This window comes from Schistocerca nitens, chromosome 2, assembly GCF_023898315.1.
Source record: "Schistocerca nitens isolate TAMUIC-IGC-003100 chromosome 2, iqSchNite1.1, whole genome shotgun sequence".
NCBI classification, from domain to species: Eukaryota; Metazoa; Arthropoda; class Insecta; order Orthoptera; family Acrididae; genus Schistocerca; species Schistocerca nitens.
In genome coordinates, this window is record NC_064615.1 from 553,274,327 (window position 1) to 553,301,927 (window position 27,601).

The 27,601-nt window shown below is 39.5% G+C and overlaps 1 protein-coding gene across 2 annotated transcripts in view; it reads left to right on the forward strand.

Annotated features, from left to right (window-relative positions):
- Positions 1-27,601, forward strand: part of LOC126236575 (toll-like receptor 2 type-2) — a 214,698-nt gene that overhangs the window by 172,541 nt on the left and 14,556 nt on the right. For both annotated transcript variants that reach the window (XM_049945987.1, XM_049945988.1), the window contains exons 4-5: positions 4,162-4,499; positions 6,500-7,595. In XM_049945987.1, coding sequence (XP_049801944.1) covers positions 4,162-4,499; positions 6,500-7,595 — 1,434 coding nt within the window. The remainder of the gene's footprint in view (positions 1-4,161; positions 4,500-6,499; positions 7,596-27,601) is intronic.

Below are 27,601 nucleotides of genomic sequence, written 5' to 3' on the forward strand. Positions count from 1 at the left end.
TCAACCTGTTCCCGTGAGTGGTGCCATCACAGCATGTCTTCAAGATGGCTGCTACACTTGATGTTCGTCAGAAGCAACGTGCTGACATAGAATTCCTGTGCTGTGAAAACGACACAGTGGGAAACATCCACAAGAGGTTGAAAAAGGTGTATGGAGATGCTGCTGTTAATCACAGTACAGTTAGTCAGTGGGCAAGCAGGTTACGTGATGAAAGTGGGCACTGCAATATTGAGGATTGTCCTCGTGGTGGCAGGCCTCGTACTGCACACACTCCACACAATGTGCTGAGAGTTAACATATTGGTGACTGCTGACACACGCATCACAGTAAACGAATTGTCACGCTATGTTGGGATAGGGGAAGGAACTTTTTGCAGAATACTAAAAAAGGTTTGTGCCAGGTGGGTTCCAAGGATGTTGCCAGTGGCTCACAAAGAAACAAGAAAAATGGTATGCAATGAACTTTTGGAACAGTACGAGAACGGTGGGGATGAATTTCTAGGAAGAATTGTGACAGGTGATGAAACATGACTCCATCATTTTTCACCAGAGACAAAGAGGCAATCAATGGAATGGCATCATGCACATTCACTCAAGAAAAAAAAATTTAAAATCACACCGTCTGCAGGAAAGTTATGGCTACGGTGTTTTTCGATTCCGAAGGACTCTTGCTTGTGGACCTCATGCCAAGTGGAACCACCATAAATTCTGATGCATATGTGATGACACTGAAGAAACTTCAAGCTCAACTGAGTCGTGTTCAACAACATCGGCAAAAGCAGGATGTTTTGCTGTTGCACGACAATCCACGGCCACATGTCAGTCAAAAAAGCATGGGAGCGATCACAAAACTCAGATGGACAACACTGAAACACCCATCTTACAGCCCTGACCTGGCTCCATGTGACTATCATTTCTTTGGGAAACTGAAAAATTCTCTTCATGGAACAAGGTTTGAAGATGAAGACTCCCTTGTGCACACTGCCAAACAGTGGCTCCAACAGGTTGGTCCAGAATTTTACCATGCGGGTATACAGACGCTGGTTCCAAGATGGCATAAGGCAGTTGAGAGGGATGGAAATTATGTGGAGAAATGAAAATATTGTTCCTAAAGGATGTATCTACACACTGTAAAACTTTCAGACATGTAGAATAAAAGATGGATTTTAAAAAAAATAGTGTGCATGTCTTTTGGAGTGACCCTCATAGTATCAGTATGAGTTTATTGTGGCATTTACAAATGTTCAAAATTTTGCAATATATCACAATACAAATTTGCATTGACACAATCAATGAGAGGTGATGCAAAACCGATGTGAAAAGGAAATATTTGAAATTAGAATTCGGCATACAAATGCACTTGCATACAAAATATAATTCGGAAGTCAGCTTTCATACATATGATAAATAAATGTGCAAATTGCATGGATTTTTAGTCATAATGTGTGAGCATAAAACTTATGTCAAACTTCTGGGAAAGATTGATGTCAGCACACAGTAACACTCATCTATAATACTGCAGATGGGAAATCAGCTTTGAATACAGGTTTATTTCACTCCTTCCAACGTTTCCAAACTTTTTTGAGAACGTGGTGCATGTTAGAATATTGTCTCATTTTTCAGAGCAGAAATTGTTAATTACCTCTCTACTGGTATTCATAAAAGATTCCCCATGTAGGTAACTATCTCTCAACTAGACAAGAGCTGATGAGACAAAATTATTATGATCACTGCCCACAATGAGATTGATTACTATCTGATGATGTTTTTGGCATGTGTTGCAGTAAGGAAAGTATATAAACAAATCAGTGATGAATGGAAACTCATTCTAGTGATGATACAGGTCATAAATGAAATCCACTAAGATAAATGAATTTGACAAGGGGCAGAGTGTTACGAGCTGGTACCTGGTAATGAGCATCTTATAAACAGTGAATCTGGTTAAATGTTCTCATGCTACTATCGTGAGCATCTATGGAAGGTAGATGAAGGACGTTGGAAGCATGGAAGTCAAAGGCATGAATGCTATTTATATCTGGATAGGCAGCAATCTGTAACAGACCTGATGACAGGACAATGCTAGTGATGGCACAAGTGTTTCAAAGCACACCTTTGGCATGTGTAATCCCATGTTGATCCCATAACCGAAGTGTGCATGGGATCACAGAGATTGGACAATGGATCAGTGAAAACATGGTGCCTGGTTGGATGAATCAATTTTTGTTGTTTCACCAGGTTGATCGTCATACACCAGTATCCAATGGAGTGGCTGCTTGAGAAATGCACCACACCACAGACACATGTTGGTGGAGGCAGTATTATGCTGTGGGGGACATTTGTCTGGGGCCCTTGTGAGCTGTGGTAGTAATCAAAGGCACCATGACAGCTGTGGATTACATCAACACTGCTGTGGAGCACCAGCATTCCTTCATGCTTGATGTCTTCCCTGAAGATGAAGGCATTTTCCACCAAGATAACTGTCTGCATGGTAAGGCCAGAATCATGTTACAGTGGTTTGAGGGTATGATAGTGAATCTCCTTGCCCACAATCCACTGTAATTTATGAGAATTGCATGACCTGCATAGACATCCTGTGCTACATGGTGCCAGCTGGTCATAATGGTTTGGCTCATTACTGTAACACTGTTGGAATATTCTGTTTCATGCTTGTGATTGTGTTGACCACAAATTCTTCTTGTCCAGCTCAAATGTTGTTGCATGAATGACAACCCTCTTTCATGGATGAGTCTCACCTTCATAACAAAAAGCAGAGAGTCACATTGACAGACTTAAATGAGGGAACATACAGTGTTGGATTTCATCAGGATTGATACAGGATCTGCTCTTGTTGTTAACCTAAGTAAATGGTCTTCCAGTGATTTTAAATAATGATTCAAAAATTGTAATCTCTGCTGATGATGTAAGCATACTAATCAAGGTTCTGAACTCAAGCTCAGATGATAGCCGAACAGGCTTGTAAAAGGTTCACAGCAAACAGTTTGTCTTAATCTCATACATACTCATATGATGTGATTTCAGACCAGCAAAATTATGTGTTAGCACTAGAAGTACATATTAATACTCTTGCACTAAATGAAATACTATATAAAATTCATTCACGTTCACCTAGATGACAAAAGAAAATTTTAATTACTTGGAATAAGCTGTTTATTCACTTGTAGTTATCTCTACTTAGTAAGATAATTTAATTGTTGTATCTTATTTACATTCTGTCTGTATCTCAGATATGTATTCTGCTATGTGAAGTATGTACCACAAAATTTTAATTACTTGTAATAAGCTGTTTATTCACTTGTAGGTATTTCTACTTAGTAAGATAATTTAACTATTGTATGTTATTCATATTCTGACTGCATCTCTTATATGTATTAAGCTATGTGTAGCATGTACCACCACTGTAATCTCTCATCACACACCACCTTTTTATATTTTGTCTATAAATCCTATATTTATTCTGCTATGTGAGTTATGTACCGTCACCATCATCTCTCATCATACACCATCTCAACATAATTTTCAAATTGACTTGTTCTATATCGTGATGTGCTTTACTGTACAAATTGGATGATATACAGGACCAATACTAATAAATAAATAAAAATAAATAAAAGTAAAAATGGAGTTAACACAGAGAGAAACTAATCATGAGGCCCTATGTAGAACGTTTTGCTCTTCGAGACTCCCTGTCATCTTATGGAATTATCTTCTAGAGCAGTGCACCAGAAGCAAGTAAAGTGCTTATTCATAATAAATGGGAAGTATGACTATTGTGGAAAGTAAATAACTGCACATTATAGAGGACCTTGGAATATTTGCACTCATTTCCCAGTGCATTTACTCCTTAATAGTGTTTCTTACTGATCTTGAAAACAAGTTTCAGGTGTATCACAATACAGAAAATAAAAAATTCTTAATTGTTACCTTCTTGTATACAGTGAGAGTGGAGTTATGTACTTTGATGAAAAAGTATTTCTCAAGCTCCCATCTAGCAGGAATCAAGAAACTGGGAATGCCAGTCAGTTCAAAAGAAACTGCCTTGAGAAACAAGGAAAAAATTCGGTTCATTTTGTTGATATAATGTTTCACCAAGAACCTACAGTGTGTAATGTAAATTGAAGTGTGTTGTTCTTTGTTAATACAGGAGCACAGGTTGTATCGAATCAGCCCATGTTTCTCAGAAGATTTTGCTGCCAGATTATAAAGAAGCACATAGTGATGGGCCGTACAGCAAAAAGTATTGGGATAATTTCAGAGAAATTCATCTCAAGAATCTGAAAGCAGAAAACATCACATTACATGTAGAGGTTCAGAAGGGCCTCTTTTTGGACACACCACACTATCTTCAACCACTTATTACAAATACAACATTTAAAAGATTAGTTTTAATAAATACAAACTTAACCAACTTTGCAATGAGTGAACAGCAGAAGATGGAAGAATTAAAATTAGTGGGCTCAGAACTTAGCACTGATGAAGCAGGTATGTGTTATTTGCTATTGGTAATACAAGAGTGATTCAGAAAGTAATGTAACTAGATTAATCACTGAAAAACTCCATTCCAAGATACTTAACTGATGTAAAACAAATATAAACAATTTGCTATTCAAACAGACCCAGAGGAGAGATAATTCAGAGGCTTTCATCTCTAGTGCCACAATTTGTGCATGCTGTTAAGTGATTGTAGTTGAACACTGTCATGCAGCAACATGTGGGTCATATTTTGCAAATTGCTCCCTGTAATAACCCCAGTGAATCACTATTTGGCTCCCTTGTCAAGACAATTGAAATACATAGTTGTGTATGGTCCCAATAAATCATCATCATTCTTTTTCCAATGTTAAAGCAGTTCTGATGTTTTTAGGTGATATGGAAAAAATGTGTTTCTGTGGAAAAAATGTGTTCTTGCTTTACCTTTAGTATTGTATGGTGCATTGATCTATCACTTCCTACAATGCTGTAGTGCAGGACTGGCTTTTCTGTCACATTGAACTGTGCCAAATGCATGATACATAATCCCTCTCAAGCAGTTTTTCAATCTTCTGTGAGCTGCCATGCTACCCAGTATAAACATGTCTTGCATTGAATGATTATCACACAAATACTGGTAGGAAGATGGACACTTCATCAGTAATAGCATCAAGTAAAATGCAATGATTGTCATAAATCAGAATTCATATGTGGCATCTGTGATTCATAGTCACTCACATAACTGCTCATCACACACATTTTTCCAGTCTTTATCAAGCCTTCTTCATGAAGCTTACTCTGATTTATTGAGATTATATTAGCAGCATGCAGCTCAAGTGAACTGTATCATTCAGTGCATTTCTATGTTTGTATTTCCATGACATCAGTAATTTCATAATTAATGGCAAAGATCTAATGCTATGATCACCTGATGTGGCCATAATAGGAATTCCAAAGAGCCAAGGATAATAACAGAGATTTGAAAGAACCAAGAGACTCTATGAGCTATTGTGATTTATTTTCTGAACCACACTTGTATCTTTATTTACAGGTAGATAACTGCTGAGTGTTGCCTGGTTACTTACCTATCCCAATACTTTATTAAGCAAGATGATGGATTCTATCTGTGTTTGTGTAAAATCTCAGTAATGTTATGTAGATGATTTTAAAAGTATAAATGCAGCATGCAAATCTCAGGGTAAAATATTCTACATATTCAAGATAATATTACTGCATATAAATGCAGATGTAAAGATATATGAATACAGGAAGATGAATGATTTCTCTCTCTCTCTCTCAAACACACACACACACACACACAAGATGGAGAAAACTGCAGTCAAGTCATTTGAGCACTTTGTTCAGAAATACTAATACAGCACAAGAAATTTGTACATTTATTTTCCTGAAATTTGTGCAATCAGCCAAATTTGTAAAACTTTTCTTGGGTAGGAGAAGCACAAGCAGCAATTTCCAGTCTTTAATAAAACTTAGTTGTATGTTCTCTTTCCCAGAGCAGTATCACTGCCCTGAGGTAGCTCAACCAACTTCTCTGGATCTGCAGTTAGTTCGCTCTGATTGATGTTTGTGACAACATGTTTTATACCTTGTAGGATGATAAAATTATTTGTATGGAATCATATGACCTTTTAGTTGTTGTTATACATAACTACTAACCTGAGTACCATATTTCCTGTAGTACATTTATTCCTCTGTCTCATCTTTTTTCTTTCGCATTATTTGTGAGAATTCTTTTACTAAACAGTACTTCCTGGGTATGTTCTGCTTATAAAATTAATACTAACTCTCTTTTATATAATTTGAATACACTGAAATTCATAACATTTCAATATCTCACTTGTATATTTTTTCAAAATTCTTGAATTTTTGTTTTATGCACAGGTTTGTACCAGCATCATAACACTAATATGTAGTAATGTTATTCAGTAAAACAGCTTAAATTTAAAAACCTTCAACTATCAGCATCAACAATTTCTCTATTTCTGTTTCAGAAAAAATTATTTTCTCCACTCAGAACCTGGTATCACTGAGCCTGGAAAACAACAGCTTGACAGCTATACCACAAGGAGTGAAGCGAATTCAAAATTTAGTGACCCTTGATCTGTCGCACAATGCAATTAATTTTTCATATTACACTACAGTACTTTCCTCAATGAGTAATCTTAAATGGTTAAATCTAGCTGCTAATCCCTTAGGTGATTTGTCTGCTTTCATAGGGCATCTTAGCAGTGAGGTACAGCTACACTTTCTTAATGTCAGTGATTGCTCACTTTTTGAGCTGGAGCCTACAGACAACAAAAGTCCATTAAGACATCAGAAAGAACTTCAGTTCTTAGATTTGTCATATAATGGTCTGTATACCTTGCCCAGTGATATTTTTGTAGAAATGTCTCATTTGGAAACTGTGCGACTGTCCCACAATAATTTAAACAAACATCTTAGACTACATCTCCCAGATGGTATTAGAGTTTTAGATTTGTCTTACAACAATTTTGATAGTCCTGAAGGTATTGTGGAGACTGGATCAGCAGAATCTGTGGTCCTAAAAGGAAATGATATTTACCCTTGGAATAATTCGAATATATTTTTGTTAAATGATAATCCTAACAGTGTATGGCTATCAAGACTTGATATTTCAGACTGTAAGATCAATGTTGTAACTGAGGAAATGCAAAAATCATTTGAATACCTTCAGGAACTTGACTTGGGAGGAAATCCATTTGACTGCTCTGACTGTTCAGTGCCAGATTTCAGAGTTTGGCTCCTGTCAATCAATGAAACAAAATACCACCCTAATTTATTAAATCATGGAAAACATGATCACTTAACTTGTGTCCATCCTGAAAATCTTGCAAAAAGGCTTATTGTTTCTGTCGATGACTTTTCACATTGTGAGCCAAATTATATAATTTTAATTGGTGTTCCATTGCTCACAGTTATTGCTTTAGGAGCTTTCTCAATATTTGTTTTGCATTTTTACCGATATGAAATAACATACATATTACATCTTGTAAAGATAAGAAAGTTGAGACTGGCCAATGCAGCAATGACAAGAAATTTCCAGTATGATGCATTTGTCAGCTACAGGTAAGAATAAATAAAAACAATTTTTCATCAACTATCAGTATTAATATGTACAGGGTATCCATACTTAAAAGTTCCAGTTTCAGAACACTGTAGAAAGGCACAGACTGCTCAGAATGACATTAAATTTGAACAGCATTTTATTGACTCAAGGGGAAACACCATGGGGAAGAAAATTAAAGTATGACGAACATATGGTGCTGCAAGTGTCACAATATGCACATCACAGATGTGCAGCACACAGCTGTGCCTCAGTTTGTGCCCAAGATGGCCAACATGACTCCATGAAGGATTGTGCACTGCTGGAAAGCTCTTTTGCAAGAATGGTGACTGTGCATCAGCGGCCCTGCAGAAGTTCTGAATACTCAGGGATATGAAAAAAGGCATTGGACTATATATATATATATATATATATATATATATATATATATATATATATATATATATATATATATATATATATATATATATATATATATATAAATAGAGGGAAACATTCCAGGTGGGAAAAATATATCTAAAAACAAAGATGATGAGACTTACCAAACAAAAGTGCTGGCAGGTCGATAGACACACAAACAAACACAAACATACACACAAAATTCAAGCTTTCGCAACAAACGGTTGCTTCTTCAGGAAAGAGGGAAGGAGAGGGAAAGACAAAAGGATGTGGGTTTTAAGGGAGAGGGTAAGGAGTAATTCCAATCCCGGGAGTGGAAAGACTTACCTTAGGGGGAAAAAAGGACAGGTATATACTCGCACACACACGCATATCCATCCGCACATACACAGACACAAGCAGACATTTGTAAAGGCAAAGAGTTTGGGCAGAGATGTCAGTCAAGGCGGAAGTAAAGAGGCAAAGATGTTGTTGAAAGACAGGTGAGGTATGAGAGGCGGCAACTTGAAATTAGCGGAGGTTGAGGCCTGGCGGATAACGAGAAGAGAGGATATACTGAAGGGCAGTCCCTATATCAGTCCCTATACGAGTTCCAAACTGCACAATCCATAGCCCTCACCCGCCTAATCCTTCACCTACACATCGACTCAGCCAATGAACACACCCGTCAACTCCTATCCCTAATCAAAGTCCTCAATCTTTCCTCTCCCACATCCACACCGGCTGTTCAGAGCATTCTCCTACAGGCCAACTGCAAATTAGAACAGCATGCCACCCTTCACCTTAAAAAACTATCCAATCTCCTGGTTTCCCACCTCCGGAAAGGCAACTCACTCACTCTTCACAACCTTTCCAGCAAACCTCAACCTCCTCTCATTGCACACAAACACAGTCTCTCCCATCTACTCAATCTCCCACTTCCAGCTCCACTCCCTCCAAAACCTCAAAATTTCAATCAACACAATCTGGAACCACAACACCCTAATTCAGTAGTTAACCTTTCCTCCAAACCTCTCTCCAAATCCGAAACCTCTGTCCTATCCAAAGGCCTCACCTTCAGCCCCACTCCCAGATTCAACCAAACAGCCCTCGTCAAAGATTTACTGTCCTACACTCGTACTCTCTGCTGGAAATATCACTTTGCCACAAAGGAAAATGATCCTAATCCTACTCCTAATGATCCAACTCCCCAAGACACTATCCAAATTGAACCCTGCCTGGAACAGTTCCGTCCTCCGTCACAGCGGGACCCACCTCCTCTTCCTCAAAATCACCCCCTCCAAACCTTCCAGGAATTTCTGACTTCCAGCCTTGCCTCTCAATCCTTCTTAAAAAACCTTAATCCTACTCCCAACATCACCACTGCTGAAGCCCAAGCTATCCGTGATCTGAAGGCTGACTGTTCCATCATCATTCTTCTGGCGGACAAGGGTTCCACGACAGTGGTACTTGATCGTCGGGAGTGGCTGAGGGACTGCGTCAGCTTTCAGACAACACCACATACAAAGTTTGCCAAGGTAATCCCATTCCTGATGTCCAGGTGGAGCTTCAAGGAATCCTCAGAACCTTAGGCCCCCTACAAAACCTTTCACCTGACTCAATCAACCTCGTGACCCCACCGACACCCCGCACCCCTACCTTCTACCTTCTTCCTAAAATTCACAAACCTAATCATCCTGGCCGCCCCATTGTAGCTGGTTACCAAGCCCCCACAGAACGTATCACTGCCCATGTAGATCAACACCTTCAACCCATTACATGCAGTCTCCCATCCTTCATCAAAGACACCAACCACTTCCTCGAACGCCTGGAATCCTTACCCAGTCTGTTACCCCCGGAAACCATCCTTGTAACCATTGATGCCACTTCCTTATACACAAATATTCCGCACGTCCAGGGCCTCGCTGCGATGGAGCACTTCCTTACACGCCGATCACCTGCCACCCTACCTAAAACCTCTTTCCTCATTACCTTAGCCAGCTTCATCCTGACCCACAACTTCTTCACTTTTGAAGGCCAGACATACCAACAATTAAAGGGAACAGCCATGGGTACCAGGATGGCCCCCTCGTATGCCAACCTATTCATAGGTCACTTAGAGGAAGCCTTCTTGGTTACCCAAGCCTGCAAACCCAAAGTTTGGTACAGATTTATTGATGACATCTTCATGATCTGGACTCACAGTGAAGAAGAACTCCAGAATTTCCTCTCCAACCTCAACTCCTTTGGTTCCATCAGATTCACCCGGTCCTACTCTAAATCCCATGCCACTTTCCTTGACGTTGACCTCCATCTGTCCAATGGCCAGCTTCACACGTCCGTCCACATCAAACCCACCAACAAGCAACAGTACCTCCATTATGACAGCTGCCACCCATTCCACATCAAACGGTCCCTTCCCTACAGCCTAGGTCTTCGTGGCAAACGAATCTGCTCCAGTCCGGAATCCCTGAAGCATTACACCAACAACCTGACAACAGCTTTCGCATCCCGCAACTACCCTCCCGACCTGGTACAGAAGCAAATAACCAGAGCCACTTCCTCATCCCTTCAAACCCAGAACCTCCCACAGAAGAACCCCAAAAGTGCCCCACTTGTGACAGGATACTTTCCGGGACTGGATCAGACTCTGAATGTGGCTCTCCAGCAGGGATACGACTGCCTCAAATCCTGCCCTGAAATGAGATCCATCCTTCATGAAATCCTCCCCACTCCACCAAGAGTGTCTTTCCGCCATTCACCTAACCTTCGTAACCTCTTAGTTCATCCCTATGAAATCCCCAAACCACCTTCCCTACCCTCTGGCTCCTACCCTTGTAACCGCACCCGGTGTAAAACCTGTCCCATGCACCCTCCCACCACCACCTACTCCAGTCCTGTAACCCGGAAGGTGTACACGATCAAAGGCAGAGCCACGTGTGAAAGCACCCACGTGATTTACCAACTGACCAGCCTACACTGTGAAGCTTTCTATGTGGGAATGACCAGCTACAAACTGTCCATTCGCATGAATGGACACAGGCAGACAGTGTTTGTTGGTAATGAGGATCACCCTGTGGCTAAACATGCCTTGGTGCACGGCCAGCACATCTTGGCACAGTGTTACACCGTCCGGGTTATCTGGATACTTCCCACTAACACCAACCTGTCAGAACTCCGGAGATGGGAACTTGCCCTTCAGTATATCCTCTCTTCTCGTTATCCGCCAGGCCTCAACCTCTGCTAATTTCAAGTTGCCGCCTCTCATACCTCACCTGTCTTTCAACAACATCTTTGCCTCTTTACTTCCGCCTCGACTGACATCTCTGCCCAAACTCTTTGCCTTTACAAATGTCTGCTTGTGTCTGTGTATGTGCGGATGGATATGCGTGTGTGTGCGAGTGTATACCTGTCCTTTTTTCCCCCTAAGGTAAGTCTTTCCGCTCCCGGGATTGGAATGACTCCTTACCCTCTCCCTTAAAACTCACATCCTTTCGTCTTTCCCTCTCCTTCCCTCTTTCCTGATGAGGCAACAGTTTGTTGTGAAAGCTTGAATTTTGTGTGTATGTTTGTGTTTGTTTGTGTGTCTGTCGACCTGCCAGCACTTTCATTTGGTAAGTCACATCATCTTTGTTTTTAGATATATATTTTCCTACGTGGAATGTTTCCCTCTATACAGTTTCTTTTGAAGCACAGTTTGGCAGAGGGAGAAGAGCAGAAGATCTGACATCTGTCGAAGATGTGGCCACTGCATTACAGGAGGGTAGAGAGGTGGTGTGCAAGCATGTGGTGCACTGGGAATTTCTCATTTGTTGAACATGCCTGTGAGCACAGTGCATAAAATCCTACAAAACATCCTGCATTGCTATCCATGCAAAATTACCCATGTTTCAGAGTAGCTTCCTGCTGACCTACCAGCAGGGCAAATGTTTGCTGCAGAATTTATTCCCTGCATGGAAATGGACAAGGAATGGCCATGGAACATTCTGTGGACAGGTAAAGTCCATTTCCATCCCTGAGAACATGTCAATATGCAGCATTGTAGAAGATGGGCAATAGAAAAACCCCACACACTTCAGTCAATACTATTTCATTCTGCAAAGGTGACTGCATGGGGTGGGTTGACAGCATTTCTTATCGTAGGGCCAAATGTTTTTGAGGAGGTGAGTCCTGCAGATTCTGTTACCTGTACCATCACTGTTAAGTGCTATGAGAGTCTTTTTGTGCACCATCATCATTCTAACCCTTCAACAGCATGGATGTGTGGGTAGGATCATTCTTATACAAGATGGCACTTGTCCATACATTGTACAACCAGTAAAGGCACTGCTGCAGAGAAATTTTGGAAATGCTAAACTTATCAGCAGTCATTTCTGTACAGCCTGTATGTGCAGATCACCTGATCTTAATCTGTGTGACTTCTGGCTGTGAAGTTATTTGAAAAACATTGTGTTCAGTGGTCAAATTATGAACATAGCTGAATTGAAGGCATGCACTGTGCAACACATTCTGAATATGATCCCCGAGACACTTTGATCTGGTGTGGAAAATGCCATTTCTCGATTTCACGGTGGACAGCATATTGAACATGTCTTGTGTCAGTCACTGATGTCATTTTGATTTTTATTTGGTTTTTGGCCCCAGGACAATTACAACTGATGTTATTTTGCTTTTATGTGGTTTTTGGCCTGATGGCAGCTAAAAACCAATGTCATTTTACTTTTTGTGCAGATTTTTGCCTCAGAACAATTAAAAACCATTTTTCCCATCCAATGTGGTATGATCTTACCATGGTGGATAGGCTCACCCAACTAACAGTGCCACAACTGTTGACTGCTGAACTTGTGCTGTCAGGCACATGGAACAATATGAATGGTGTAATGTGCAGCTCAAACTAGGGATTGTACTGCAATTCATCTGTCATTTGTAGTTGGCCCATTAAAGGTAATATACTTACAGTGGCATCTATTGGTAAAATTGTCATTAATCTCTTTTTTTAAATAATGTTTTCCCTTTAATCAATAATATGCTGTTCAAATTTGATATCATCCTGAGCAGTGGTTCTCCTTCTACAGCATTTTGAAGCTGGAAATTTAATTATGGACACCCAATATATAGAGATAGATGACTATTCAACAACTAGATGATATTCTGGGCAGTGTATGGACTTGCAGAAAAGTCGATAAAATTGTTTAGGTTTCAGATAAAGTACCTCTTCTGAGCTACAACACACACACACACACACACACACACACACACACACACACACACACACACACACACACACACACACACATGTGTACAAAATACCCTTTAATTCAGAAGAAAACTTTTTCCAAAAATTAAGCAACTTACTACCCTTTATATATGCCTGTCAGTTGCTCATTATGTCTTATGTCAGATGAGTGGTCATCTATCCTTTCACATATACAGGGTGATTCAAAAAGAATACCACAACTTTAGGAATTTAAAACTCTGCAACGACAAAAGGCAGAGCTAAGCACTATCTGTCGGCGAATTAAGGGAGCTATAAAGTTTCATTTAGTTGTACATTTGTTCGCTTGAGGCGCTGTTGACTAGGCATCAGCATCAGTTGATGCTAAGATGGCGACCACTCAACAGAAAGCTTTTTATGTTATTGAGTACGGCAGAAGTGAATCGACGACAGTTGTTCAGCGTGCATTTCGAACAAGAAGCACAACAATTCATATTTCAGCAGGATGGAGCGCCACCACATTGGCACTTATCTGTCCGTAACTACCTGAACGTCAACTACCCGAGGCGATGGATCGGCTGCCAGGCAGCCCGTGACAGAGCACTCCATCACTGGCCTCCAAGAAGCCCTGATCTTACCCCCTGCGATTTTTTTCTTATGGGGGTATGTTAAGGATATGGTGTTTCGGCCACCTCTCCCAGCCACCATTGATGATTTGAAATGAGAAATAACAGCAGCTATCCAAACTGTTATGCCTGATATGCTACAGAGAGTGTGGAACGAGTTGGAGTATCGGGTTGATATTGCTCGTGTGTTTGGAGGGGGCCATATTGAACATCTCTGAACTTGTTTTTGAGTGAAAAAAAAACTTTTTAAATACTCTTTGTAATGATGTATAACAGAAGGTTATATTATGTTTCTTTCATTAAATACACATTTTTGAAGTTGTGGTATTCTTTTTGAATCACCCTGTATTAGACCCTGTTCTTCATTTCCGTTCACTATGAAATTACTGTAATTTTTTTTATGTTCATACACTTACTACATTAATAACACTGTTAAACACAGAAAAGATTGCCTTGTACCTCACAAAACTTGCCTCTCCCTCCTTCATCTTTAAAAATATAATATTGCAGACAGTTAAACTGTTAAGGCTATAGTTGCTGTTACATGTGACATGGGTAGTTTCAAATCAAGCATTACTGATTCATTCTGGAAATAATATCAAGTATGCTATTCTGATATTTATTATTGAACCCACACCATTCATTTAATTATAGTTCATCATTTCACCATTCTACTGGCCAGTAAGTTTTGTTTTCTGTTGTTTATTTATGTAGTAATGATAAGGATTGAGTGAGATGCCGTCAAATGTATTACTGCTACTTGCATAAAATGTAATTGAGTTTCGTCTAGTAATTCCTCATTTCTCTTTTAACAACACATACCTGTTTTGTTTTTTAGTCAGAATTATTTATTTTGGACATAAGATGAAAATGTTTTGATCTACACTACATCTACATCTGTACTCTGTAAACCACTTTGAAGTGTGGGGCAGAGGGTACCAGGTTTCTTTTTCACCCCATTCACATGTGGAGCACAGCAAGAATGATCATTTAAGTGCCACTGTGTGTGTTGTAATCAATCTCATCCTGTCCCTACATTCCCCATGAAAGTGCTACATATGGGGTTGTAGTATATTCCTAGTGTCATCATTTAATGCCAGTTCTTGAAATTTTGCAAGGAGGCTGTCTTGGGATAGTTTGCATCTATCTTCAAGACTCTGCCAGTTCAGTTTCTTCAGCATCTCTGTGATGCTCTCTGATGGATCAAACAAACCTGTGACCATTCATGCTGCCCTCCTCTGCATAGATTTTGTAGTAACTTTACATAATCTAGAACTATACTTCTTGCATAAGGGTTGATCAATAGGTTTCCATTTGAGAACGCTGCTAAAGTGTATATGCAATTTGGCATGACTCCGATGAGGGTTTATAAATACTGACATATAGGCACAGAGTTAATGTGGCATTCATGTTTTTCTGACATGTGTGCAGTAAATGCAGAAACATGAACTATGGTAACATTATTAGCAAATGCATACAAGCAGGACCCATGTGCTGTTCTTGTTTTCTTGGCTGCTTAGGGACAAACACCAGTGGACATCCAGTGGAGAATGAAAGATGTATATAAGACAGCATGTCTGTCTAAAACCACTGTTGTGGAAGGGGTACTGCAACAAGGGCTGTTGCTGCTACACGATAACACGTCTCCGTATTGCAAATGTTGTAACACAGAAGTTATGCTAACTCAAGTGGGAGGCACTTGAGCACTGCCCAACAGTCATGATCTCTCCATTTCATATTATTACTCCTTAGGTCCCTTAAGAAAAGCCTTGAAGGGTCAACAGTTCCTGTCACATGGGTATGTGCAGCAGCCAGGTTACAGACTTCTTCATCCAGCAGGACATGGTGTTTTACCAAATGGGTATCTTCAATCTGGAGTGTCAGTGAGATAATTGCCTCAGTGCTCATGGCAAATTTACTCAATTGGCAGACTGATTCTTGGCTGTATGACCTTTGAACAGAAACTTTTTGATCACCCCTTATAATACGAAAGTAGGTGCCTGATGATTTTAAGAACTCTGTACAATGATCAATGTTACAATGACCAGTGTTACTTATTATGTGCTAATAGGGGCTCAATAAGAAGCTACATCTAGTTTCACATACCCTTTCTTGCAAAAACTTGTTCGTCTTATTTTTGCCCTGTCCTGTCCTGTCCTGAAAACCAGAGCCACACTTAAGTAATCCTGACCACTTGGCAGAACTGACAAAGCTACACCCACCCTCCCCTTGCTCCCCTTGTCCAGACTTCATACAGATAGTTCACAACTTGCTGCAGTTGATTGCATTGTCATAAATACTCGTTGGGGTATTTCAATAAGCATCTCTTAGCTGATACTTAGAAAAAACCTTCAGCATACTCAAATGGAAAGCCTTTTTAATGCTTAACGGCGTGCTTCCAGAGGTTCTGCTGAGTTATTGTTTCCATTTTTAGCATAATATTTCAATGACCAACCTAGCTGTTGTCCTCAGGTGCTGTATGTTTTGATATTATATCTATTCACTGCACAGGCCCTAACCATATTGTGAACCACTGTTGATCTCGCTGCACTATTTATAGCAGAGTTGGGTTCCTGACTGCCACTAAGTATATGTAAACAGCAGAATTACACCAATGGAAGTGGTGTCAAAATATCATGTCACTCAATGTGGCAGAAGCCATATTGACTTTGGCATATTTAGATGTTTTCTATTATAACTTGCAGTATGCCATTTCAGGGCAATGGCACATTGAAGATTTATAGCAAACACGTCAGCCTTAAAATTAAATGTCGAATAGTGATACATCAACAATATAAGCCTTCAGTAGGTACATACTATGATAACTGACACAAAAAATAAAAACTGCATGTCTTCAGTGTAGCTTAGTGGATAAGAATGTGGATTACAGCGTCAAAGGAAGTAGGTTCGCATCCCACTACATGCTAATTTATTTTTTCTGCCTTTATGTTTTTAAGACATTCTGGTACTGTATTATGAATGTTCAAGTATGTGCTGCAATACTCAATGTTATTTATATTTCTGTCTCATTAGGAAATGAAGGTGAAATAAATACTTGGCTATAGTAATTTCTGAGTGTGTGTCTAGATATGAACCTAAGAGGACAGCTTAAATTGCTGCAGATGAAATGAGCAGCCATAATATTGATAATTCTCCTTGCCACAATTATTTGGCTGTTTACTTTCTAGTGTATGCAAAACTCATGGGGAGGCAGATATTCACAGGTTAAAAGGAGTGCCACTTTCGGCTGGTATAATTTTGTCGCTAATGACACATTGCTCACTATGTCCGTTAATGCTCTTATGATCTTCAGGGACCACACGGATATTTCATGAAAAGCAAATTCTCTCAGCATATTCCAGCTCTTCTGGATGTGATGGCTGGTGAGATTTTAATAATCTGAGTGCTACACACAGATCCTTGTTTAAATTGAATCCTACATCCCTTTTTATTAGGTTTTCTGATATCTTTATTTCAATACACTCCTTAATTATGCTGTCCCAGGAACTCAGCATCTGCACCACAGTCCCAGTCCTTCATATACTGCTTCACAATTTTATTCAATACAGTTCTCAGCAACAGTTGATTTCTTTGGTTATTTTAGACAGGTGTGTTGCTGATGTTCCTTGCATCTCTACTTGTCTGTTCTTCTCTTAGCTAACATGTCACGTAAAGATAGCTTGCCTTTTTTTTTTTTTTTTTTCAAGTTCATTATGAATTTTATATTACAATGAATAGAGTTTAAATGTTCCAGGAACTCTGTCAAGTTTCTGCACTCCATGTGGCCACACCAAAAATGTGTCATCCACATACTGATAGAAATATGTTGGTTTCAACTTAGTGGATTCTGGTGCCTTTGCTTGTTCCGTGAATAAGTTCATCACAACAGGTGATAATGGACTACCCATTGCCATGCCACTGGTTTGTTCATAATATTTTCTGACAAACAGGAAATGAGTTACCATCAGAATACACCTAAAAAGTTGTTTGAAGCAATCTTTGAACCTTTCTGTGATTACATTGAACGAATCAGAAAGTAGGACTCCTGTGAAGATGGGGATTGCATTGAAAAGTTGCCATAATATCCATATCCTGGAGCTGCAGTTGACTGAGATTGTGAAAAAAGTCAATATATAATGTTGTCATGTTTCTGGGAACACTCTTTAATACTTAACCATAATATTTGCTTTTTGACAAATGGGTGGTGTAACTCCTCAAAAAATGTATATATATTTTCTTTTTTTAAAACATGCCTGGCATCCACACTGTACATTATAAAAACAGTTTCTGTAATTATTAAATGATGTAGCTGACACATTGTGACTTAACTTTCACCTATTTGTTTTACAAATATCGACATAGACTGAACAAATGTGGCTACCAGCACTGGTGCATATATAACATACAACATTTACAAAAGCTTTCTGTGTATTGGTAGAATTGTACAATACCAAAATTACAGTTGAAATCTGAGCTTTCTTGAAACCAATTACAAAATTTTGAAACAATGGGAACCCCAGATAGGAATGTCAACAGTGTAAGAAACGAGAGATTTTGTTTGACAAATAACAGTAACAAGTTTTAAACAATCAGTAACTTGACATACATATGTTTTCAGATTCAAATTTTATGAAATGTCTGCTGTAAACAGTTGTGTCAGCTTGTTTGTTGATTAAATTGTAATTTCTGGATAATTTTTAGTGTTAACATGTTTTCAGCATTATTTTGTTGCATATTGTCCATTTCCTTGAGAAATAGTGATATTACAAAATCACTGTTTCTTTATGTTCTGGAACTAATAAAAAATGTTTTTGGTATGATATTTGCTCTGTTAGGATCAGATTACAGTCCAAGTTATTGAATTATATTGTAAAGTATATCCTTTATATCAATAACATTGATACAAAAGATCCTGAATATACTTCACATATATAGTGAGTTATATAGGAAGCTCAGCTTGCAATAGATCTGTTCTTAATGTATTTTCACATTCTGCTACATTACAAGGAAAATTGTGAAATGGTGCTTGCACTTTCCCACTGTCCACCTACTTAGCTGAGGGGTAACGTGTTTGCCTACCATGCAGCAGGCCCGGGTTTGATTACCAGCTGGGTTGGAGATTTTCTCTGCTTATGGACTGGGTGTTGTATTGTCCTCATCATCACAACACACAAATCGCCCAGTGTGGTATCACCTGAAATAAGACTTGCAGCAACTGAAGAACTTCCCTGAATGAGGCCTCCCGGTCAATATTGCCACATGATCATTTCATTTCATTTTTACTTCCGCACTCAAAAATGGGCAGATGGCAGCAAGACAGAAAACTGGCAGCAATCTGCACAGTTACCAATGGGCTCTCTCTTTCCAGATGATACTGCAGTGGACAGATTTGATTAACACAGAGAATTGTGGAACAAAAGTAGGAAATCATACTTTGGGGACAGGATAGTTAATTCATTTTTGGAAGAGGAGGTGAGAAAAGAAATCCTGAAACTGAAAAGGAATAATTCACCTGACCCTGACAGCATCTGTGATGAAGTTCTGCAAACCCTTCATACGTGCATAATTTTATATTTATGCCAACTCTATCTGATGATCCTTTTGAAGGGAAGCTGCTGAGGCAACAATTACATTAGTAGTGACAAGGAGTCAAACTGTCTGTTACACCTGAAAAGACCATGTGAATACTGTTAAAAGGGAATCTTTTAAGAGACCCAATCATGAAATCAAGTGACAGGTCTATAAAGAGAAAGTCCTTCACCAGATACTTAAATGTCTTCTTGGGTGAATGACAAAATTATAGTGCACATATTGAAAAGATGAGCAAGAGAGCCAGGAATATGATGGACAAAATAGTTAGTCTTGTCAGTTACAATTATAAGCTGGCAATACAAACAATAAAAACATATCATGGAGCTACCTTAACTGTGATCATGGGATACTAGAGGAGGAGGAGGAGATTAGCGTTTAACGTCCCGTCGACAACGAGATCATTAGAGACGGAGCGCAAGCTCGGGTGAGGGAAGAATGGGGAATGAAATCGGCCGTGCCCTTTCAAAGGAACCATCCCGACATTTGCCTGAAGCGATTTAGGGAAATCACGGAAAACCTAAATCAGGATGGCCGGAGATGGGATTGAACCGTCGTCCTCCCGAAAGCGAGTCCAGTGTGCTAACCACTGCGCCACCTCGCTCGGTCATGGGATACTGTGAGAATGCTTGAGCCCACAGACTTCTCATAACACCAGTATGGATACTTAACAAGGTGCAACATGGAATACTTCTTCTGTTGACAGGAGATTTTGTTGTTGTGTCAGTTGAGGCATTGCAAGTAATACTGCATATGGCACTCAATCTCCAGATATGGAGAAACATCTGTCATTTGTATTGTCTGAAAAAACAACAATATCATGAACTGCTGAATTTGATAAGAATTAACAAGCAATTAACAAATTCAGAAACAGATCCTTCACCTATGGCACAACTTATGGGATGATACTCAAACAGTGAGGCAGACCTATGGTTTTCTGCCAAATACAAAACAAAGACTGGGAATGAAGCACCTGAATCCCTCAAGGGGCCTGACACACTTCTTGACTGGTCATTGTCCCTACACTGCCTACTGTCATTGAACAGATAGAAGACAGACCTTCTGCCAATGTTGCTGATACTGATCAGCTGCAACTAAATGAGCATGGAAGATCCAATGTCAAGGAGATATTGTGTTGTGAAACAAATGCCAGATCTCGGACAATATTACTGATGCTATTTTGAAAAAGGCTTGGGTAGTTCATTACCTTATCAGTCAACTCCCATCTCCTGCACTGTAGAGGTTGCGACAGAATATCAAGAAGCAACATAGCTAAGGCAACTGAGGTCAACAATTGTGGCAAAAGAACCAACACCATAGGCGACCCACATAACAACACCAGAGAGAAACACAGCCATGGACCATTTCTCGCCATCCAGGGTACTAGATCAAGCTAATGTGGTTGGACATGTGGCTGTGCTCTTTACAGTGACAATAGTGCTCCCGTGGGACAGGGGAATCCTTACCTGCTGCCAAGGAGTCAACAAACAATAGAAGAGGCAGATGCAATCATCAGATGCAACCACAACACCGTCCAAAGTGTCCAAAGAAGTGGCAGAGCATGCCTATGGACCAGGGAGCAATGGAGTGCATTATGGAATGAGACTTACAAAACTGTAGTTATTATAATAGTAGCAGACATAGGCCTGGTATTAGGAGCTGTTCTTTTTTTCCATAGTAGAAACAGTATTTTTAAATAATTTATTATTATTATTATTATTGATAGCAGAAATAGTTATGGTGATGGGAAGCAGTACGGTGTAGGATAAAATAAAGTATTAATGTCAGCACATAATTTGTGAAAGAATAAATGCAGCCTGTTATTATAGGTAATAAGCTACAGTGGAATAGAATAAATAAAATTCCCCACTTCTTCACTGAGAATGCATTTATGGTCTTTTGCTACTAGGGATTAGGTTACTACTAGGTATTAGGTTACTACTAGGTATTAGGTTACTAATTATCCTATTATGAAGGCCATGTCGTCATGGTGGCACTGTAGTTCATTTTATGCCACTTGATGTAACATGGCAACTCTGACTCATTGAGAAGAACTGTCACCTTTCTCTCAGTTTTATCCATAGGATTGACATTTACCTGTCAGAGTGTAACAACCTAATGCTAGTTGCTGGATTGAGCCATGAAGACGTTTTACTTTCCAAGTGATCTGTAATCTTGATGCTGTCAGTGATAGCTTTTACCTTAACTATTTTCTTGTATACTCGCCTTACTTAAAGTTATTTTAAGCCGTTGACCTGCTATGCAGTGCCATCAATTCATACCGTACAACTTTGCCACCTTTCGCAGAGGGTCAAGGGCTGGAAGAAAGCTTTGTAGTATTCAAGATGCTAAATAACATAACCACTCTTTAAATACATCTTCTATATTTTGTTGCTCCTATGTAACAATTGCAATGTTGAGTGAACAGATCTCTTATTAAAAACAACATATCTGAAGAGATTCTTAGAACAGAACAATAGATTCTCAGATCAGAATAGAATGACATCTCTCTTTAGCCTCTGTCTACTGTTTTCTGGGTGTTGTCATTGCCGGCACCACCTATTATTCCATGCCTTCCTAAACACTGCCAAGCTGTGATGTCAAAGTTGAAGTGACACCACAGCATGGAGGACACTTGACTGCTGTCCCACTTTGCCAGGGTCCTGTGCTCACACTTCTTTCACCATGGCTGTATGCACAGTGGGGTGTTCTCTACTTACAGACTATACAAACAACATCTTTACATGAACATCTTTTATTGGCTTGAGAGAAAGAAGTGTAACATATCCCACCAGTAAGATTAAAGATGTCATGTAAAATAACTTACTTAACTAATTATCATCCTTTTACAAACTTTAACCTTTTGCTAAATTGTTATTATTGTCAGAGTTAAGGTCTCTTAAGACCAGGCTCCTTTCCCATTCACACAACAAAAAAAGCATGTCTGATAATATCTGTTGTCTCAGTTATTTAACTTTTTGACTATTTTGGCTTGACAATAGTAAACATCATATTATTTAGTTTTGTGATAGATAGGTGTTATTATGTAATGCAGGTTACTTGAGCAGAAGATATTGTGTCTCATCAATATCATCATTTCTTTCTTGAGAGTGTTTGTTCAACTTGCTAGAGGATATTTGCTTAACAGTTACGCTGTTTTGTGTATAAATAAAACTCATGAGAGATATTTGCCCTATTTGACCACGCTTGTTCATTATCTTGTTTCTTTTACTCAAGGGTAATTTGTTTTTAAATGTTTTAAAATCATTTAACAGCACAAAGTTGTTAAATTTGTTGAGATAGAAAAGGTTTATGTCTTTATTTACCGTAAGGAGTTACATACTGACATTTCACTCCAAGCTATGTTCCATGATTTCAAATCTCAGATTTGTTGTAACTCAACATTTTCAGAAACAAAAATTCGAAATTCAATGCTTGCCAGCATAATTCCATTTTATGTTGACTGTTTCGGAGAATACTTCATTAGTGAAACTCACAGTCACACTACAGTTTCCTACCTTTATAAGGACTCTTCTTACACCTACTTCAGTGGTCTGATAATGTGTATGTAGATTAACATCTTTACTACATGAGTGCTCCTCTCTCTTATCCTTCCATATAAAAATGGTTCAGGTCATTCCCTCTGTGAATTCACCTGGCCTAGACATAGGCCATCCCTTCCACAGTTCCATCTAACCTGTACTCCTGACCACATTCATTATATAGTCAGTTCATTCCTTCCAATGATTCACCTTAACAAGGATTAGATCATCCCTTCTGTGGGTCCTGCCTCTGTCCTATACATACACCAAATTGGATACACCACATTTTAACAGATTTAACATATGCTCATCTTCTACTTTTTATAACTTCCAGCCAGTGATGAAATACCTCTGTAATATATTGACATTAAACAATCACTTCAAACCTGTGTTACTAAATCCTTCTTTTGTAATCTTTCGCTATGCCATAACTCATGCACATTCTTTCAATAAATCTACATCTACATCTGCATTTATACTCCGCAAGCCACCCAACGGTGTGTGGCGGAGGTCACTTTACGTGCCACTATCATTACCTCCCTTTCCTGTTCCAGTCACATATGGTTCACGGGAAGAACGACTGTCTGAAAGCCTCCGTGCACGCTCTAATCTCTCTAATTTTACATTCATGATCTCCTCGGGAGGTATAAGTAGAGGGAAGCAATATATTCGATACCTCATCCAGAAACGCACCCTCTCGAAACCTGGCGAGCAAGCTACACCGCAATGCAGAGCGCCTCTCTTGCAGAGTCTGCCACTTGAGTTTGCTAAACATCTCCGTAATGCTATCACGGTTACCCAATAACCCTGTGACAAAACGCGCCGCTCTTCTTTGGATCTTCTCTATCTCCTCCGTCAACCCGATCTGGTACGGATCCCACACTGATGAGCAATACTCAAGTATAGGTCCAACAAGTGTTTTGTAAGCCACCTCCTTTGTTGATGGACTACATTTTCTAAGGAATCTCTCAATGAATCTCAACCTGGTACCCGCCTTACCAACAATTAATTTTATATGATCATTCCACTTCAAATCGTTCCACACGCATACTCCCAGATATTTTACAGAAGTAACTGCTACCAGTGTTTGTTCCGCTATCATATAATCACACAATAAAGGATCCTTCTTTCTATGTATTCGCAATACATTACATTTGTCTATGTTAAGGGTCAGTTGCCACTCCCTGCACCAAGTGCCTATCAATACAGACCCTTCTCTTATGTTATCCTTTCTATATTCATTTGGCCTTTTATCATGCATAACATTCTTGCATTTGTTGTCAAAGGATATTCACCAAAGATCTATTTATTGTTACCAGATTACTGTGTTTATCTATCTTGATCATCGAAGTGGTCAGTTTTCTCTCACACTAAAAAAATCATGAGAAAGTTCAGCTTGAGATGACTGGAACTAAACTGTTCTACCTTACTTTCTTCTTCTACATCTACACAGTTACTCTGAAAATCGCACTTATGTGTCTGGCAGAGGGTTCATTGAACCATCTTCATACTAATTCTCTATTATTACACTCTCAAACAACTCATGGAAAAAGCAAACACCTATATCTTTCTGTGCAAGCTCTTAGTTCCCTTATTTTATTCTGCTGATTATTTCTCCCTGTGTAGGATGGCATCAACAAAATATTTTTACAGTCAGAGGAGGCAGATGGTGATTGAAATTTCATGAGAACATCCCACCACAATGAGAAACACCTTTGTTTTAATGATGTGCACCCCATATCCTGTATCATGTACGTGACACTCTCTCCCCTATTTCTCAATAATACAAAACATGCTGCCCTTTTTTGAACTTTATTGATGTACTCTGTTAATCCTATCTGGTAAGGATCCCATACCATAACTCTGCTTTAGCAGCATTGTCATTTGTAGTAACACAATTCACGTTGTCCGTCACACTTCACATAGTGTAGACCGGGAACTGTCTGCTAGGCATGCCCGATGTAAACTGACTGGACACGGCCCATGCTGCCTGAGTTGTTGTTGTTCCGCCGGCAGAGGACGCGGCAGAATTCTCGTGTGCCCTCTGATGGACGGGACTTTACTTGCGGCAACTACCACCCGTGACGCGCCATGCCGATGTGCGCCTCCCACGGTCTTTCTGGTGGCTACTGCATCATTGATAGTATTTCCACTGCTATTATGCAGAGAAGACATTGATTGTGTCTTGTCACTATCATACTTTACATACAACCAGAATCTCTTTGGATTGACTGCCAGGTTTTGAGACAAAAGTTTTGTTAGGGAAAGTATTATAAGCATCTCACATTGAAGTATCCACTAAATTTTGAGCTTCTGTAAAAGATCACCAATCTTGGGGTTTTTGTGTTCATTTGAATTTGGCATGCTTTTTTTTTTTTGTTGTTGTTCCTGCAACAGTGTTCTGACTGTTTTGTGTACCGTGAAGAATCAGCTCCATCTTTTGTTAATTTATTCCGTATAAACCTCTCAGTTGTTGTCAATACTATTTCTTTGAATTCAACCCACATCTGGTCTGCATTTACATTGTTAATTTGGAATGAGTGGAGATTGCCTCTCAGGAAGGCACCAAGTGAATTCTTATCCACTTTTTTGAATAGATATATTTTTTGTACAATTTTAGTGGATTTGGGTGTTACAGTATTCAGTCTTGCTAAAACAGTTCTGTAGTCATGAATCCCTGTATCTGTTTTGATGCTCATTATTACCTCTAAAAAGGGCCATCACAGAGGTTGGGAGGGAAAACATAGATACAAAGAAGGTAACTGCGAAGAAACCATGGGTAACAGAAGAAATACTTCAGTTCATTGGTGAAAGGAGGAAGTACAAACATGTTCCGGGAAAATCAGGAATACAGAAATACAAGTCGCTGAGGAATGAAATAAATAGTAAGTGCAGGGAATCTAAGACAAAATGGCTGCAGGAAAAATGTAAAGAAATTGAAAAAGAAATGATTGTCAGAAGGACAGATTCAGCATACAGGAAAGTCAAAATTACTTCCAGTGACATTAAAAGCAAGTCTGATAACATTAAGAGTGCAATGGGAATTCCACTGTTAAATGCAAAGGAGAGAGCGGATAGGTGGAAAGAATACATTGAAAGACTCTATGAGGGGGAAGATATGCCTGATGTGATAGAAGAAGAAACAGGAGTCGGTTTAGAAGAGCATTTGAGATGTGGTGCTACAGACAAATGTTGAAAATCAGGTGGATTGATAAGGTAAGGAATGAGGAGGTTCTGCGCAGAGTCAGAGAGGAAAGGAATATGTGGAAAACACTGATAAGGAGAAGGGGCAGTATGATAGGACATCTGTTAAGACATGAGTCAATTACTTCCATGGTACTAGAGGGAGCTGTAGGGGACACGAACTATAGAGGAAAACAGAGACTGGAATACATGCAGAAAATAATTGAGGATGTAGGTTGCAAGTGCTACTCTGAGATGAAGAGGTTGGCACAGGTGAGGAATCCATGGTGGGCCACATCAAACCAGTCAGAAGACTGTAGCACAGGATTATTTGTTGTTAAGAGGACAGGTGTGTTTTCACAATTGTGTACTATTCGAGTTGTCTCATGCACTAATTGCTCAAAAGGATTTCCAGTGAATGTATTTAGCACAATTTCAGATGATGTTTTATGCCTATTTCCGGATTTAAACATGTAGTTTTGCCAACATATCAAGGGTAAATTGAAGGCACCACCAACTATAATTGTATGAGTCAATTACTGTTTGAAGTCAGACTCAAGTTTTCTTTGAACCTTTCAGCAATTGTATCATCAGAGTTGGGAGGTCAGTAAAAGGCTCCAATTGTTATTATATTTCAGTTGCCGGGAATGGCCTCTACCCATACAAACCCACAGCAACTATCTACTTCAATTTTGCTATAAGGTAAACTACTTCCAACAGCAACAAACATGCCACCGACAGCTGTTTTTAGCCTCTCCTTTCTAAATACTGTTATGTCTTTCAGAATAACTTTGGCTGAACTTGTCTCCAGCCTTAGCCAGTTTTGAGTGCCTATAATGGTTTAAGCATCAGTGCTCCCTATTAGCATTTGGTGCTCTTGTACTTACCTGACACAGCTACAACAATTTTCAACTGTTAGACCAATGGGTCCTAGATCTACGTTTTTGCTGTGTTGCACCTGCACCCTTTGAGACTGAAGCCCTTTTTGTGTTTCCCCAAGACAGTCTAACCAAAAACAGAAAACTGCCCAGTCCACACCACACAGCCCCTGCCACCTGTGTAGCTGCCCCCTGTATGTAATAGACTCCTGACCTATTTAGCGGAACCTGAAATCCCACAACCCTATTGAGCAAGTCAAGGAATCTGCAGCCTACACAGTTGCAGAAGTATCTGAGCCTCTGATTCAGACCCTCCACTTGGCTCTGTACCATAAGTCCATAATCGGCCCTGCTTTCATATCGCAAACTTCAGATAACTGCTCGAAACTACAGTGAATCTCTTCCAATCCAAAGCAACACACATCATTGGTATCAACATGAGCCACCACCTGCAGCTGGCTGCACCCTGTGCTCTTTGTGGCATCCAGAAGGACCTGTTACATGTCTGGGGTGGTGGTTCTTCATAAATTTACACCAATACTTACTATATATATGATAATGTAGCTTCTCGTCTGCTACTGGGAATACTCCTACATT